Source organism: Myxocyprinus asiaticus, chromosome 49 (genome assembly GCF_019703515.2).
Source record: "Myxocyprinus asiaticus isolate MX2 ecotype Aquarium Trade chromosome 49, UBuf_Myxa_2, whole genome shotgun sequence".
Lineage (NCBI taxonomy): Eukaryota > Metazoa > Chordata > Actinopteri > Cypriniformes > Catostomidae > Myxocyprinus > Myxocyprinus asiaticus.
Genome location: NC_059392.1, coordinates 14660707 through 14674270, shown reverse-complemented (window position 1 = coordinate 14674270; position 13564 = coordinate 14660707). Strand labels below are relative to the sequence as shown.

General features: G+C 36.8%; 2 protein-coding genes across 11 annotated transcripts in view; both read left to right on the top strand.

Annotated features, from left to right (window-relative positions):
- LOC127438245 (uncharacterized) overlaps positions 1-13564 on the top strand; it is a 215938-nt gene that overhangs the window by 63667 nt on the left and 138707 nt on the right. For 4 of the 9 annotated variants that reach the window (XM_051693681.1, XM_051693683.1, XM_051693678.1 and 1 more), the window contains exon 25: positions 13477-13525. The exons of 1 other annotated variant lie outside the window; for it this stretch is intronic. In XM_051693681.1, the coding sequence (XP_051549641.1) occupies positions 13477-13525 (49 nt within the window). Of the gene's footprint in view, positions 1-12744; positions 12922-13020; positions 13210-13476; positions 13526-13564 lie in introns of all 9 variants that reach the window. 4 more of the 9 variants (XM_051693686.1, XM_051693687.1, XM_051693685.1 and 1 more) reach the window with 2 other exon arrangements.
- LOC127438269 (complement factor H-related protein 2-like) overlaps positions 2346-13564 on the top strand; it is a 105561-nt gene continuing 94342 nt past the window's right edge. Inside the window, exons 1-2 of one of the 2 annotated variants that reach the window (XM_051693744.1) lie at positions 2346-2551; positions 7370-7546. In XM_051693744.1, coding sequence (XP_051549704.1) covers positions 2482-2551; positions 7370-7546 — 247 coding nt within the window. In that variant the 5' untranslated portion in view covers positions 2346-2481. The remainder of the gene's footprint in view (positions 2552-7369; positions 7547-13564) is intronic. The other variant, XM_051693742.1, reaches the window with a different exon arrangement.

The window sequence follows — 13564 nt, the reverse complement described above, 5'->3', positions numbered from 1 at the left end:
CCACTCTACTGACCACTTATTGCCATGGACTCAATCCCAAACTGCGGCTGGATCTCTCATCATATGACAATACCATGAGGCTGGAGCACTTCATTCAATTCTCCATCAGAGTAGCCAACCGGATGAAGAGCTGCCTCAATGAATTACCCACCTTGCGGTCCCCGCCTTTCCCTTCACTGAGGTCCCCTCTCCACTCTCCAGAATTTAGTAGCGAGCCCATGCAAATGGATGCTTTTTGTCTTTCCACTGTAGAACGCCAACGCCGGCTGAGACAGGGTCTGTGCCTGTACTGTGGTGGTAAGGGACACGTAATCTCTGCGTGTCCTACTCGACCTCCCCGTCCTCAGGTGAGCCACCTGACCACAACTATGGTCAGTACTTCTCCTTTAGTAACCTGTGTAATGCTTACAACTCCTGATATATCTCTTTCAGTACCCACACTACTCGACTCAGGCTCAGCCGGCAACTTCATCTCGGACGCGCTCTGTCACCAACTCCAGCTTCAAAAATGACCCTGCGAACACAAACTTCAAATCCACTCCATAATTGGCAAGCCCTTAGGAAGCGGTTTTATTCGTCACAGCGTGGGTCCCATAAAACTCCAAGTGGGATGGCTGCATAACGAAGACATCACCCTACTGGTTCTGGAGAATTCCACCACAGACATCATATTAGGGCATCCCTGGCTTATACAACATTCTCCAGTCATCTCCTGGGTTTCCGGCGATGTCCTGAAATGGGGGCCTCAGTGTTTCCCTGCCTGCTTCCCAAACTGACTCACTCACAGACCCTGCATGCCCATCAGAAACTCTTCCCTTCTCAATGTCAACACCACCACCATTGAGAGCCCTGCCAGTACAACCCCTCTGGAGATCCCTTCCTGTTATTCACACTTCCACGACATCTTCTGTCCTTTACTTGCCTCACAACTACCACCTCATCGACCATGGGACTGTGCGATAGACCTCATCCCTGGTGAGTCAGTACCCCGTGGCAAAGTCTACCCACTTTCCATTCCTGAGTAGAAGGCCATGGAGGATTATATCAAAGATCTATCGCCGCTTCATCATGAACTACAGTACCCTCACATCCCCGCTGACCTCTCTTCTCCGATCCAAACCCAAATCTCCCTCCTGGACCTCCGAAGCTTCACACACCTTCCAACTCCTGAAGGATGCCTTCACCTCTGCCCCACTCCTTGTACACCCTGATCCGAATAAACCATTTATCGTTGAGGTAGACGCCTCCACCAGCGGCGTAGGAGCAGTCTTGTCTCAGCAGCAGGGAAAACCACCGCTACTTCATCCATGTGCCTTGTTCTCCAGGAAACTCTCCCCAACGGAGCAGAACTATGACATCGGGAACCGAGAGTTGTTTTACCCCCACATGTCATAGTAAGTCCCATTCAATGGTCCCTGGACGATAGCATCCGCGAAGCCTCCGCCACTGAACCAGCTCTGTCGGGATGCCCTATACCCTACTCTCAACGTCTCACACTTATCGACTACGTATACTCATCCTTGGGCACTGGCCATCCTGGGACCAATAGGACCATCTCGCTTATCCAGGACCGGTTCTTGTGGCCCCACATGGTTCAAGATCATCACTGCAACCCAGTACTGTTACGGCATCACTTACCTGCTGTCTTTGTTTGTGTGTCAATAAATACCTGCTTGGGTTCAAACATCATCCTCGAGTCTGAGTATTCATTACACCAAAACCTTAAGTTTAACATTTTAGTGTTTGTCAAAACTGTAAGATCCAGTAAACTGCATTCTGCTTTTATGGTTAAAAAACATTTATTTAGTGTGAGATAATGAGGTTCATTTAGGACAACAGATAAACTTTTGTGTGTGTGTGTGTGTGTGTGTGTGTGTGTGAAAGTTTAGCACACTCAAATGTTACCTTAGTTACAGACCATCTCTATGTGTTTATCAGCACAATAGATGGCTCAATTCTAAAACACGTTTTGCAATGGCAGTGGCAAACACATTTTGCAATGGCAGTACTATTGCAGTGTTTGAAAGTTTGAAAATATTATGAGTTTTCCTCCTTATGTCTCTAGTTTCTTTGCAACAATGCCCCATCGGTCAGATTAATTTAATAAATATTGCTCTTCTTCAGTCAAAAAATCAAACTACATGAGGCAGTGCAAAAGATCTAACAAGAGAAAGCTGCAGAAGACAGAAAACATTTTGGAAACGGCCCTTTGCTGCTTGCTGTTCTTGGGTTACGTAAATGTGTGACTCAAGAAACTATACTTCTCTTTAAAGGAGCTATCTCTTAGTGTGTCCAAATGACATGTGAATTGCAGCTTCAGATGTGATATATTTATATATTTTAAAGGAAATGTTATCTTTGCACAGTGAGGTCTGGTGTAAGTGAGACGTCTTTCTGACTTTGGTAAAGCAGATTAGAGTTTCAGAGACAAAGATTTAAAAAGGCTACAGTCATTTGTGAAGTGAGCTCAAACGTTCAAAAATGAAAGTTCCTATAAAACTCCTCGGCTTTGCCTTTTTGGTTTTATCCTTTACATTTGTACAAGCTCAAGGTAAGTTTACTGCCCTTCTTCTTTACTTTTTTCATTTTGTTATTTATTTTAATGTCGTTTATATTTAGATTTCATTGATCAATGATATACACATTATTAACATTACTTTTAAACTTTTATTCATGTCATCATGTATGCTTTTCAGAATGTCTTCAAAAGGACATTAAATATGAAAATATAAAATTCCTACAATAATAATGAAATAGTGAAAATTAACTGCCAGACTCATATCATTAACCTTATAAAAGCTGTTTTATTATGGAGAGTTTCCCCTGATGGAGTCTGCCATGTTAGAATCACATGACCACGTAAATACTATTCGCTTAATCTCAGAAACCGCGCAGTTATTAAAAACTTTCACTCATGGATTAAATTAATCATGACTGACTGTGAATAATTTCTACAATGGCATCAGTAACTGAAAACTAATGCATTTGAATGATGCTGCATCCACACCACTAGGTGTCAGTGTAAGTCCAAGACGACACACACACACACACACACACACACACACACACACACACACACACACACACACACACACACACACACACAAAATAAAAACATTTCTGAGTGCACATTTAAGTGTTTTTAAGGCAGAAAAGACATTAAGGTAGGTAAAACTACTGATATTTTATTATTAATGCTGTAAAACTAAGTTGTGTATTTTACTCACAATATTTAATGTGCACTATTTTTTTTATGTTGTGCTTGGAAATAGAATATTTGTCACACAGAGGCAACTGGATTCAATTGGCAGCATTTTCAAGTCAATTCACATTTTTTAGAAAGTATAATGGCATTTCTTTATTAGTATCAAGCTAACATGCTGCCTATTTTCAACACCCAAAATTAAAAGCTCACCTTACACACTCTATTTACAACTATTTACAAAATGTTAATAAATGTATTTATAATTAATTAATAAGTGTTACAGAATTTGTTATAAAAAATAAATAAAATAAAAACACTATAATAGCCTAAAAACATTTAGAAACCTTTAAATACAACTTTTACAGTTAGGGTTAGAATAAAAATAAAAAATAAAGTCAAGTAGACTAAATATGAATCTATACAAGTTACCATTTAGTGCAGGATTTCTTTTTTTTTTTTTTTTTTTTTTGTAAAACATTACCAAATACCAAAACATGTTAGTAAGAATGAAATGTATTTAAAAATAAACTGATCATGTGTATTATTTGTTTCCTTTTTATGTCATCAATGTTATTTATAATGAAGGGGATGTCTAGCAGTTTGAGGGGTTTGATTTCTTCCATATAGAGCTTTATACTTGAATGTTCTCTGTAGAATTCAAATGGGTCATGTACATTTTACTGTCTCCGCCGGCTACCCTGATATCGAGTAAAGCCAGACTGAACACGCAAGTTTCACTCTGGAGCACGCTGACCGTACGTGTCCACTGGCATGTGTGTCCACTGTTTTCAATTTATTCTGATGAGAATCCACCTCACGAGCGTGGCACTCAGCTCCCATTGAAATTAACTGATAACCCTTGCATCACTTCGCTCACCACACGCCAGTGGACACCCAGTATAATGTGCACTGCACAGATTATAAGTTATAAGAGGCATGAATACAATTAAATTTGCATCGCCAGCAGCTCCGAGTCACCCGACATTCATAGAATTGTCAATACAGGAAAAACCCTGAAAAGGTCAACCACCAAAGTGGCTTGTAAGATTTTTACCCACATTTGACAGGTTGGCGGGTGTTAATTTCAACCCTTGGTTGCACAGTTGTTTAAAGTGTTTTTGGATCATTCCGCTGATGAAACGTTGAAAAATTGTTTCAGTAAAATTTCTGTATAAAACTCTTGACAACATGAGTTGTGGAAAATTAGATTTGATCTAGGAGATTTTAGATAGCTTTATACAGTGAATATGATTAAAGAAGCGAAAGTCTATCCCTCACAGCCTTGTTTTCATTGATGTCAGAAAAAGATGTCTTTTATGATCCCACATGCCTTCCCCACAGTTTCATAAAAATCTTGGCCATTGAGTGGACTAGAAGTTCAATCTAGGTGTCATAAAAAGCTACAATCTTCAGCTTTGAAATGATGTATAATATTTAATAGACAGTTGAGAACATATTTTGACAATGATTTGTTTATCATTTGTTTTATATTGCATATATTGACATCTGAGACTTAATATTGGATTATTCACAAGTAGAAAATGGCTCACTTTGAAGAAAACAACCTAAGGTAAGAGCTGATATAGGGTTTATGGCTACTTGGGGCTTGCAGAAGCAATGATCAGAGCAGACGTGAGACATTTGTCTTTGTTATCTTACAGATATCACATTTCACTCCATGACTCTTTCGAAAATCATTTGAAATGTGGTGTTATGGCAACAACATTAAAACAAATAGTCACATTCTTTTCAGCTTTCATTTGAGAAATGATTTGACTATTTCAGTGCTATTTGAAAAATGTTATATATTACCACATCATTACCACAGCGTTGCACTCATTTGTGCAGCAGAGGTTTTCAGGCCCTATGTAACATAAATGCAAAATGTATGTGGAAAAAATCTGATTCCATGCTTTCAAATGGTATTACATGTGACTATTTATATATCCACAGACTTTTACATTTTAAGTGTAAACCCATTAGACACTCTAGGCCCCGCCCATAGATCCGTTAAGGGGTTAAGATTCAGCCTACCTTTTATTTTATGGATATAATGAGAAGAATTTGATATTTCACTCACTAGAAGGCTTTTTTCTGTTATATTTCAAGTATTTTTAGTGATATTTAAAGTCTCTTGTGCCACCATGTTCAACTTTCTTTAGGCTGTGATGAAATTATTTCCACGTGATTTGACTCCCATTGACATCCTATCTAATACATGTTTACTTTTTATCTGAAAAGAGGCGAATCTGGTCAACAAATGTTTGCTGACAGAAAGATTCCTATCTTGTTCTTGTTCAACCTCAAAAGACTCACAACGCAAGACAGTTGTAACCCAGGTTAAAATTCTAACAGTCACATAAATATAAATACGCACCTTCAAGTATCTAAAATAAAATAATATACCTTACCATAACATTCTAGGATACTAAATTAAGCAATTAAAATGTATATAACACAGTTTTGACGTGAGTGATAAAAAGGAACACGGGCCCATTAAGAACCGGGCACATGCGCTGATCAGATAAGAGAAAGCGCTAGATGAGCAGATGAGAAGAGACGCTGGAATTGATCGGTTGAGTGAAGAAGTAAACTTTGATTATATGTATGAAAAACACCTGTGGGATTTACTTCATGTTTTCATGTTTGTGAATTTGAAAGAAACAGATTTGGACAGGTCTTTTTGAACATCTGATAATTCATTTCAACGAGATGGCGAGCCACACAACTAACCACTAAGGAGGATAGAAACTGTTTCATATCAGCCATCTGCAGAAAAGGCAACTTTACTTGGATATTTTCCCGCCGACAGCAATTGGACTGAGTTGATTACAGAGAACTGACAGTAGCCAGAGCTGTGTACTGCTGATGTTGTGTGATGTGAAACCAGCTTTGATGTGAATATTGTAACTTTTGTGAATTGTCTTATTCTCTTGAATGTTGAGTTTGTGCTGTATTTTTTGTGTTAAAACAGAAAAGGTATTTTGGAACATCCTGAATATTACTGTCTAGTGAAAAACACAGAGTGAGCAAGGGAAAAAACAAACAAATCAGTTAGGCCTAAAAGCGAATAAAATAGAATTGTATTAGTTCTGAACTAAAACAATATTAACCAACTAGGCGAACCAAACTAGTTCAATTCATAGAAGAAAACCTATAGGAAAAAGAAGGGGTAAAAGTGCAAATAAGGTCAAAAGGTCATTGTAACAGATGTTCGTATTTGGATCAAAAGGAGGAAGCAGGACACGGCAATTCCAACACAGGAGTGTCTTTAATTCAACTCAAAACTCGTACGCTTGACAACACGCTGTACAGCTTCAAACGCACACAAAGTCAAGGTGCTTCAATCAAAGAACAACGGCAGCAGCCAACACACATACAGGTTCTCCGCTGGACACTCTCTCCCTCTTTCGGTGGACTGGGCCTTCTTTATCTTCCCCGACTCTCACTGTGAACATGGAAATGGTAATTAGTCACAATTCATCTCAGGTAGATGTCCTTACCGCTTTCTCTCTCCCCAGATAGGCCCTCGACCACACCCTCACCTCCACAATCATCTAATTTTATTTTATTTTATTGTTTGTATTTTTTTTTTTTTTTTACTTAAAGTGTAATGTGACATTTAATATTTCTCACTTTTGTTAATACAAGCCGGCAGTTCAAACATTTGATGGTCTGTGTGTGCTTTTTATTCTTTTCCCAAGTTTCATTACTGCTCCTCTGAACCTATATACTGGTCCAGTGTACCTTAAAACTAAGGTGACACAAGTGTTACATAATAGAATAATATGCAGTAATTTGTGGTCTTCTTTTTGTTTTTTAACAATCCTTGTATGTTTTTAAATTAAAATTTGACAGCCCATACACTGTGTCTAAAGAAGGTCTAAAGAATAATGAGAAATGTCGCCCCAGAGAATACTGTTTAAAATACTCAGCAAAGTGAATAAGCTACAATTCATAATTTCTTGTGTAATAACATAGTGCTTCATTTTGTTTCAGTTTTTGTGTGAAAGATGTTCATATGTCAGAAAGAACCTTAAATTACGTTTAATATCATTATCCAGTCAAATTATTATATTTGATATACTTCCCATTGATAACTCAGAAACCAATGAAATGAAATGACTTTGTGTTAATACAGTTTTTTATGTTCTTTCCCCACAGAAAAGGAAGTATTTTGCACTACTCCATCCTTGAAAAACGGGTTCACAGAAAGAGCCTCCATAAATGAGAAAGAAATGTTTTACTCATGCAATACAGGTTATAAACCATTCAGTGGCAACTGGTGGGAATCAGTGACATGCAAAGAGAGGTCTTGGTCTGATGAGCCACAGTGTATCAGTGAGTGTGTTTTATTATTGTTAGTGTCAGGTGTAAGACAAATTTGTTTACTGATTTTATTTTATTTATTTATTTATTTATTTTTTTTTGTGGTCTCTCTTTACAGGGAAGGAAGAATGTGGCGCTTACCCCAAAGTCAATCATGGAAAAATAAAGCAAACAAAAAATCATGATAGAGAATCTGCAGAATTTGAATGTGATCCAGGATTTAAATCAACAAATAGCTTAATAAAATGTGTCAAAGGTACATGGGAAACACCAACCTGTGAGGGTGAGCCTCTCAAACTTTTATTACATGACTCTGAGTGACAGAAAACCTACAATGTTAACATGATTTACTCTAAACCCTGTCTTCTTGCAGTTTCTGATTTGTCTTTTATGGCTTTTTTTTCCAGAGGATGTGCGTTGTGACATTCCTCCAGAAGTGGAAAATGCTGTCATACCCTCTAAACCTCAAGAATATTATCCTGAAGGATCTTCTGTAACATACAAATGTCGAAACTTATTCACAATCAGGGGGCCTAGTAGAGTTTTTTGCCACAGTGCAACTTGGGGAGAAACACCGAAATGTGAAGGTGAGTTTTGATTGGTGATCGTAACTATGTTTTAATGACCCCTTCAGAAAGCAATGCCATTATAGTGCATTAAAACCACAACAAGAGGAAATATTTACGTGGAGATACAGCGCAATACAAATGTGAGGAGGTGCTAAGTTTTCATCTGTCTTTTTCTTTCTCACCAATAACTCAATATTTCAACTGTTGATCACAGTATACATACAATCAAAATGTAAATGTATTGTTTATTTACTGCATAAGAAGAATATTATTTGGTTCTACAAAATGACATTACATTATTCTATTACTTTATCATTAAACATTATTGTTAAACATTTAATAACAATTTTGCTTATTTTTGTATAAAAGATTCTCCTCTCTGATTTCTCTCTTCTTGTTTTGTTGCCTCTTACTGGCAGCTTTCTGTTCAAAACCTCTTCGGACAGTAAATAATGCTAAGCTGGTAGATGAAAGCCAAGACAAGAGAGAATATTCACACGGAGATACAGTACGCTTTGAGTGTTGAGGGGTTTGAGTCGAGGGAGACAACTGCTAAATGTGACATAAAAACCTGGATTTACCCGAAATGTATTAGTAGAGTAAAATTTAAAAGAACCATCTTTCTTTCTTTCTTCTCTTTCTTTCTTTCTTTTTTAAGGAAATGTTGGGTATGTCATACATACTGTACAGTCAACAGATTTTTTTATAAATTCTATCTGAAAAAAAAAAAACCTGTTAACTTTCGCTGAACTTACATTGAACCAATTCTATTTTGTTCCTTTAGAAAAATCTAAATGTTCCAAACCAACAAAGTACATGACGTTTGTGACACTGTTAAATCAACAACTTTGGGAATTTGTCATACAATTGCAAAAGTCCATATGATAAAATCCCGGAAGGTACTTGGATGTATGAAGATAAAGAATGGCATGGAGCGTTTGTCTGCACAAGCCCTTAAAATCTTTACAATCACATTTGCTTACCCATTGGGCAAAAACTGGTTGGACCCATGATGATTCAACCACAACATTTTAGAGAATGTCATGACGTTTTCTTACCATTTAAAAACATAATATATACAGTACATATACTTTGTGTTCTTTGTGTCACTTGAAATGTTGAGAGGTCTATATCACCCTCATATAAGTGTGTGCATTGTGCATGAATGAGAGGGACTATTGATCAATGTTGGGTGTAACGCGTTACAAATTTAAAATTAAGTAATCAGGGGCCATTACACCAGCTATTACAACTTAGTCTAGTTGTGGCGTAAATGGGATTTTTTTTTTCACAATTTACGCACTACTAAATATTTGAGCGTCGCACCATTAAACTTAGGTAGGACGTAACCCTACATATAAACTAAATATTTACGGAAGCTTCCGACCAGGAGTAACTGATGGAATAAAAAAGCAGACTCATTTAACGACATCAATGAGCTCATGTTTTGCGTGACAGGCATCAATCATTTCGACATATATGATGATGTTGGCATTTACACTCGTTTAAATTTACGAGAGAGAGAAAAAAAAACATACTTTTAAGTGGCTCTTCAGCATGAAACCGATCTAACGGTGCAGTTTTCAGGATGTCTCACCCGGTGTCAAGTTTCAACATATACGAAATATATAAGATATTAAAATGAATAAATGTCTATTTTTCCAGCCTGTTGTATTAGTATTTATCTATCACCCCTTATTTATTTTAGATACAGTTCCTATTTATTGTTATTTACACAGGGCAAATATACTATTTATCAAATCTACTTTTATTACATATCGTATTTTAATGGATATATAATTTATTACAGCTGACAGTTACGGGTTACATGGTTTGAACATCAACTGTAACTAGATAAAACTGAAATTCACAGCTTTTTAACACTTCTGTGTACAAATATGAAGGCTGTTTATTGGATCAATACAAGTAAACATATTATGCGACTATGCCTCACTTTACTGAGAGCTTACGACCTACTAGTTAAGTCTTGCCTTAAGAACGGGTGGTGCAACCAAATTAAGCACTGACTTACAAACTAACTAGTAGTTACTAAGCCCTTAGTGTGAACTTTACCTCCCAACTTATGTGAGACCTTATGCACAGCTGGTGCAATCCTACCCTGATCTCAGTTACAGAAATGAATAAAATTATGTTACTTGAAATACACATTTATTGCTAAGACAATAATATTAAGTAGAATACATTTTAAAATGTATTATGGTCCTATGTTAGTACTTTTATGTGTGTTGCTGTGCAGCTAATGAGCATGCGCTTTAACAAATCACCATGGCATAGAGGACACTTATGGAGGCGATGGCAGATGAGTGAGCTGTGTTACTATGGACGCAGCGGAGTGTAGTTGTTTATTCAAATTGAAAATTAAAGTAAAGCATTTTATATATATATATATATATATATATATATATATATATATATATATATATATATATATATATATATATATATATTTGTAGTTGTTGTTTTTTGGTCACAACATAATGCACATACTTCTGTCTGTGGTATTTCACAGTTTTGATAGCTTTACTTTTATTATATGTGGAAAATAGTATTAATAAAAAATGAGAGGTTATGTACAAACATTTAATTGGTATATACAATATATATTTGTAGGGCTTTACTGGTTGTTTAGATCAGTGTTACTATCAGAAATAATTAATAATTATTTCTGTAGTTATTAATCAATATTTAAATTAATTAATTGGATCTAACTCATTAAAACCTCATATAGGACTCCAGTAAATGTAGTGTGCTACGTTTAGGAGCAAGTATGGTTATTAGCAATAATTAATAATTATCAAAGATAATTATTAATTATTAAAATCAATAGAACATTGATGAGAATCAATGTTAGCTTTTTTTTAATCCTTTAAAATCAACACTTATCAATTGTTAACATCGATGAAACATTAAAATTAACACTAGCTTATTGATCATTCTAATTCAATCAAAGATAATTATCAATCATCAAAAATCAATAGAATATTAATAAGGATTAACATTGACGGGGCACCACCCTGAAATTAGGGACTAATAACCGAATATTAAAACAGTCTCAATATTAGATTGTTTTCTTAGGAAAATCGACATCCGAAGAATATCGATTTTCGAATAAAAAAACAATGAATGAAGGTTTGAATCTGAGCACTGACATCCCGTCAGCATGACACAGGTGTATGCAAAACAAACCAAAACACTTCTCTTTGTATAAGTTTATTTATGCAGTAATATCAATTAATAATTAATACAATGCAGTCAATGAACTTCCGACTTACAACTACAAACTAAACAGTGATATGATTAGATATGGAAATAAAATAATCCTATAACACATAAGGTGTGTGTGTGTCAGTGTGGTTAGTGAGAGAGAGAGAGAGAGAGAGAGAGAGAAAGAGAGAGAGAGAGAGAGATTATTCAGTGACAGCCCGAAAGCTGATTTCGCGATAGCTGGAGATAAAGCAGCCGCGTTCATCACTCAGAGACGCGGTTTTACGAGCGGGCTCGTAAAAGTCCTGTGTTATTTGACTCTTTAATGGATGAACTCAGTTGCTGTCTCACCCGCGATGGCGAAAATGCACAACAGTCCAATTTGGTTGGACCACAATACAGCAAAACAAATTCGTGATAATTAATACCCTGAGTATTAATAATTAGCGGACATGGCGGTCCGTAAACTGTACAAGCAAAAACCTTGAAACACAAGAATAACACACTATAATATTCTATCTCTGCCCAGACGTAACCTCTTACTTGAATCGCATGAGGACACAGGTAGAATGTGTTTTCCTCCGTCCTTTAACTCTGACCCGGTTTCTTGAGGCTCGTGTGATGACGAGAGCCGTTTCCTCGCGCTGTCGGCGGCCGGTATGGCTGTTGATTCTCAGAGGGCGGTACGGCTGTTGATTCTCGGCGGGCTGGCGGAGAACTCAGAAATGTCGACTTGATTGAAAGATGGAAGAGAAATCTTTAATCTCTTCACTTCTGTAGGCCAACGGATGAAGATGCGAATTACTCGGCGGTCTCCTTCGGATCCGTTAGAGTGTTCGGTTGAACACAGAGTAATCTCAACTCGTCCAGCGAGATGGAGATTGTATGGCTACAGTTTCAAGTCGGACATTACTTCCTTATGCCACGAGGTTGCACCGGAGAGCAGCAAAAAGCTACGTCCGTTTCGCTGAACGAAGTCGCCGGAAGCCACTTTGGAAGCATTTCAGAATTATTTGAAGTCCTGATGATGTCATGTTTGAGGGACGTTCTGTTGTGTGCCTCATCCAATAGGAGTTGAGCGCTCGATCCTTTAGTGAGCAAGGCTTCATGGATTTGTAGTCTGTTTTGGACTCCCTTTGTTTGATTTTGGCACGATTTTTATCAGTAAGATTTACGACTTAGAAGGAGGGGGCTTGAGGAATGTTTTTTATGACTGTTAGGCCTGCCTTTGTCTTCTATCTGAATACATGAGGCCCAATTGTATATATACATATGATGCTCATCAATCAGATTTAAAATAATAAACAATGTTCAGCAAAAAATTGAGATGATTTCAAAGTGAACAAATATTTTCTGTGAAAATTGTGAAACTTCTCAAAATGGACATAAATGTGTCTGTTACTGTTATTTGTTTAGGTGAAATCTGTCCACCACCACCTCATCTTGAACATGGAGACTATACTGTAGTTAGAAAGAATGGTGAAGTAATTACAGAGGTTTATTATACTTGCCAAAGAGACTATGTGCTAGATAAACAACAGCAATATTATAAGTGTCAGAATGGGAGATGGGAGACCCCTCCAAAGTGTCTGGGTGAGTCGTCTATTTCCAAATTATTTTCTTGAATCTCACTCTCATCAAGAACTATATTTTACAATTTGTGTCTAATCAGATTGATTTTGTCTGTCATAGAGCCCTGTGAAATTACATCTGACATTATTGAGAAGTACAGTGTACAACCCCCCCAATATAAGGTCTATGTAAAACATGGTGACACGTATTGGCTTTATTGTAAGTCTGGATGGAATATTGGGGATCGGTGGAGATCTGAATATCTGGAAGTGTCGTGTTCTAATGGAGAGTTCAAATCTGACAAAACTTGTAAGTACATCTGAATATGTATTTTTACACCCACATTAGTCGAGGTGTTTATAGTCATGGTGATCTGTATGTTTAACTGAAAAGGATTAAAGTGCCCATGCCAGAAGCAGAGAGTAAAATGCTTCAATATCATTAAATATGGATTAGGATGAATGACCAGCGTCGTTCACACTTTCCATGTTTTAAACATTCTCTATTTTATTTTGTGCACTTATAATGTTATAAGGTCATTGACACAGCAAATGTTCTTTTGATGCTTTTCTTCAGGCAATAAAAAAAATAGGTTGAAAAGAAGATTTGGAGTGGAAACACTGAGGTAATGAAAATATGAACTTCTCCATGAATTTAAGAGAGT